This window comes from Penaeus chinensis, chromosome 24 (assembly GCF_019202785.1).
Source record: "Penaeus chinensis breed Huanghai No. 1 chromosome 24, ASM1920278v2, whole genome shotgun sequence".
Lineage (NCBI taxonomy): Eukaryota > Metazoa > Arthropoda > Malacostraca > Decapoda > Penaeidae > Penaeus > Penaeus chinensis.
In genome coordinates this window covers 27,925,461-27,927,960 of record NC_061842.1, presented here as the reverse complement: position 1 = coordinate 27,927,960, position 2,500 = coordinate 27,925,461, and the positions used below count along the sequence as shown (strand labels likewise).

The 2,500-nt window shown below is 34.4% G+C and overlaps 1 protein-coding gene across 1 annotated transcript in view; it reads left to right on the top strand.

Moving 5' to 3' along the window:
- Window positions 1-280, top strand: part of LOC125038014 — a 1,561-nt gene extending 1,281 nt beyond the window's left edge. Inside the window, exon 2 of the mRNA XM_047631250.1 lies at window positions 1-280. This exon is cut by the window's left edge and continues 458 nt beyond it. Within this exon, the coding sequence (XP_047487206.1) occupies window positions 1-280 (280 nt within the window).
- Window positions 281-2,500: the final 2,220 nt, after the last annotated feature.

Sequence of the window (2,500 nt, the reverse complement as noted above, 5' to 3'; positions counted from 1 at the left end):
TTACTTCGTCAACTACCAAGACGGAGAAAACCCAACTCTTCCCATTGGAGTAGACCTGGAAACTGCTCTCAGTTCCGCAGCAGCAGCAGGCGGTCAGGTTCTCGGAGGTCTTGAAGGTGCAAGTGGAGAAGCCGGCTTTGGTGGAGTTGCTGGTGGCGTTTCTGGGGGACAAGGAGGAAGTGGGTTTGGAGCTGTTAATGGTTTGGTTTTTAATGGAGGCGCTAGTGGAAGTCATTCAGGCCAAGGAAGCACACCATCAGGCCTATATAACACGCCGTAATTATTTTTTTTTATCGCTAGTTGCACAAAAAATAACGATGTTCCAATATTTCCTACAAGGTAATATATACTACTTCTAAAATATATCGATATATCAAAATTGTTATGTTACTATATTCCTGATGCTTACAATTTTGAATTCCCCAATAGTGCAAGTTATATGTTATATGTACCCTTTTTGTACACACGTATATATTTATGTATGTACGAATTTATGCAGCATGGGAATTCACGTGTCTGTGTTTATGTGTACGTATGTGTGTGTTTGCATATATATACATATTTAGAGAGAGATTCATATGTATATTTACCTCTCCCTGTATATAGAGAGATAGAGAGAGAGGAGGGGAGAGAGACACCAGAAGAAATGCATACACGGTCACATATAAGTATACATACTAACATATATATATATATATATATATATATATATATGTATATATATATGTATATATATATATATATATATATATATATATATAGAGAGAGAGAGAGAGAGAGAGAGAGAGAGAGAGAGAGAGAGAGAGTATTAGCGACCTACTGATATTAAATAAAACTTAAGAATAAAGCAACAGTAATCTTAATGTTAATACTTATGTATATATACAAACATACACGTATATATTTATGTGTGTGTATGAGTGTATGTGTGTGCGGGTGTATATATGAATATATAAATATATTATATATATATTATATATACTATATATGATATATTTTGTATAAATATTACATATGTACAGATTCACATATAAACAAACGCACATATACATATGTAGGTATATATATGGATATGTAGATATCTATATAGATACAAATATAGATATAGATATATATGTTTCATAGCATTTTTAATTTATCGGTTCTTTCTGAGAATGGAACTATATAAATTGATGATTAAGGATCTAAGCCTCTCTTTCTCTCTCACTCTCCTATGGGAGAAAAACACACACCCGTTCGGACAAAAAGAAAAAAAAAAAATCATGGAAATCTATTTTTGCCTTTCTGTGAATAAATATTCTACTCCATTATTCAGTCCCTACATCCAGTCATTAATCACGGAAGCCTAGTCTAATATCCTGATACCTGGGATATCAGTTAATCAGGTATATAAAATGTATATTGTATATATATATATATATATATATATATATATATATATATATAATTGTATATATGTATATATATATTCATTAACATATATATATATATATATATATATATATATATATATATATATATATATATGTGTGTGTGTGTGTGTGTGTGTGTGAGTGTGTGTGTGTGTATTTATGTGTGCAAATATGTGTGTTTGCTTTTGTGTTATGTACTGATGTGGAAGGGAGCATGCGTATGTTTATTTGGAACAATGAGTCTTAATCTTCAAATCAATCATTTATATATGAGTGACCTTTATAAAAGAGAATCACAAAGACTTTGTTCATAAAAGATTTATAATCATTATTATTCTTAAGATTTCATCATGTGCATATAGGTATGCATAATACTTCTTTCATGACTGTCAGTTGTAGACAGGTTACACTCAAGGTCGCACGAGAAAGGGCGATGATATGCGAGTATAAGGCGCTAAACACCTAGTTCACTCGGTAATTTACTATGAATTTTATTGTAAGTTCGGTCGGAATTATTGTGCCTTAATTTAGATATTATAATAAAATACATTAAGTAAAACAATGGGAATATATTTTGCTAGTACTACTACTACCTTTTCCACAGGGTTTGTTAACAGTCGCTGCAGCTGCTTTTGCAGCATCACAGGGATATGATTTGGGTGCACCATCAGGTGCAGGTCTCTCCTCTGGATCATGTCTTTTGGCAGGGGGAACCGGTGCAGGCTGAGCTGTTTTCGGCAGCTGTGAGGGTGCCATTACTGGATGCAGAGATGGAGAGGTCTTACACGTAGATGGTACTAGCGTAGGCTCCGAACTCAAAAGAAAATTATACCTGTTTAACAAGAACAGGCTGTCGACCCACGACCCAGTTTGTTCTCCTCCGGCAGTAGAACACAATATCCTCTTCATACGCCTTCCCGAGGAAAGACCAGCAACCGAGCCAATCGTTCTTCCTCCAAAACAGATCAACTTTGTCTATGTGCTCAACAAACAGAAGAAACAAGTTCAGCGAGTGATTGAAGTACCAACTTAGCCACAGGCTGATCCTGAGATTTACTTCGTCAACTACCAAGACGAAGAAAACTCAA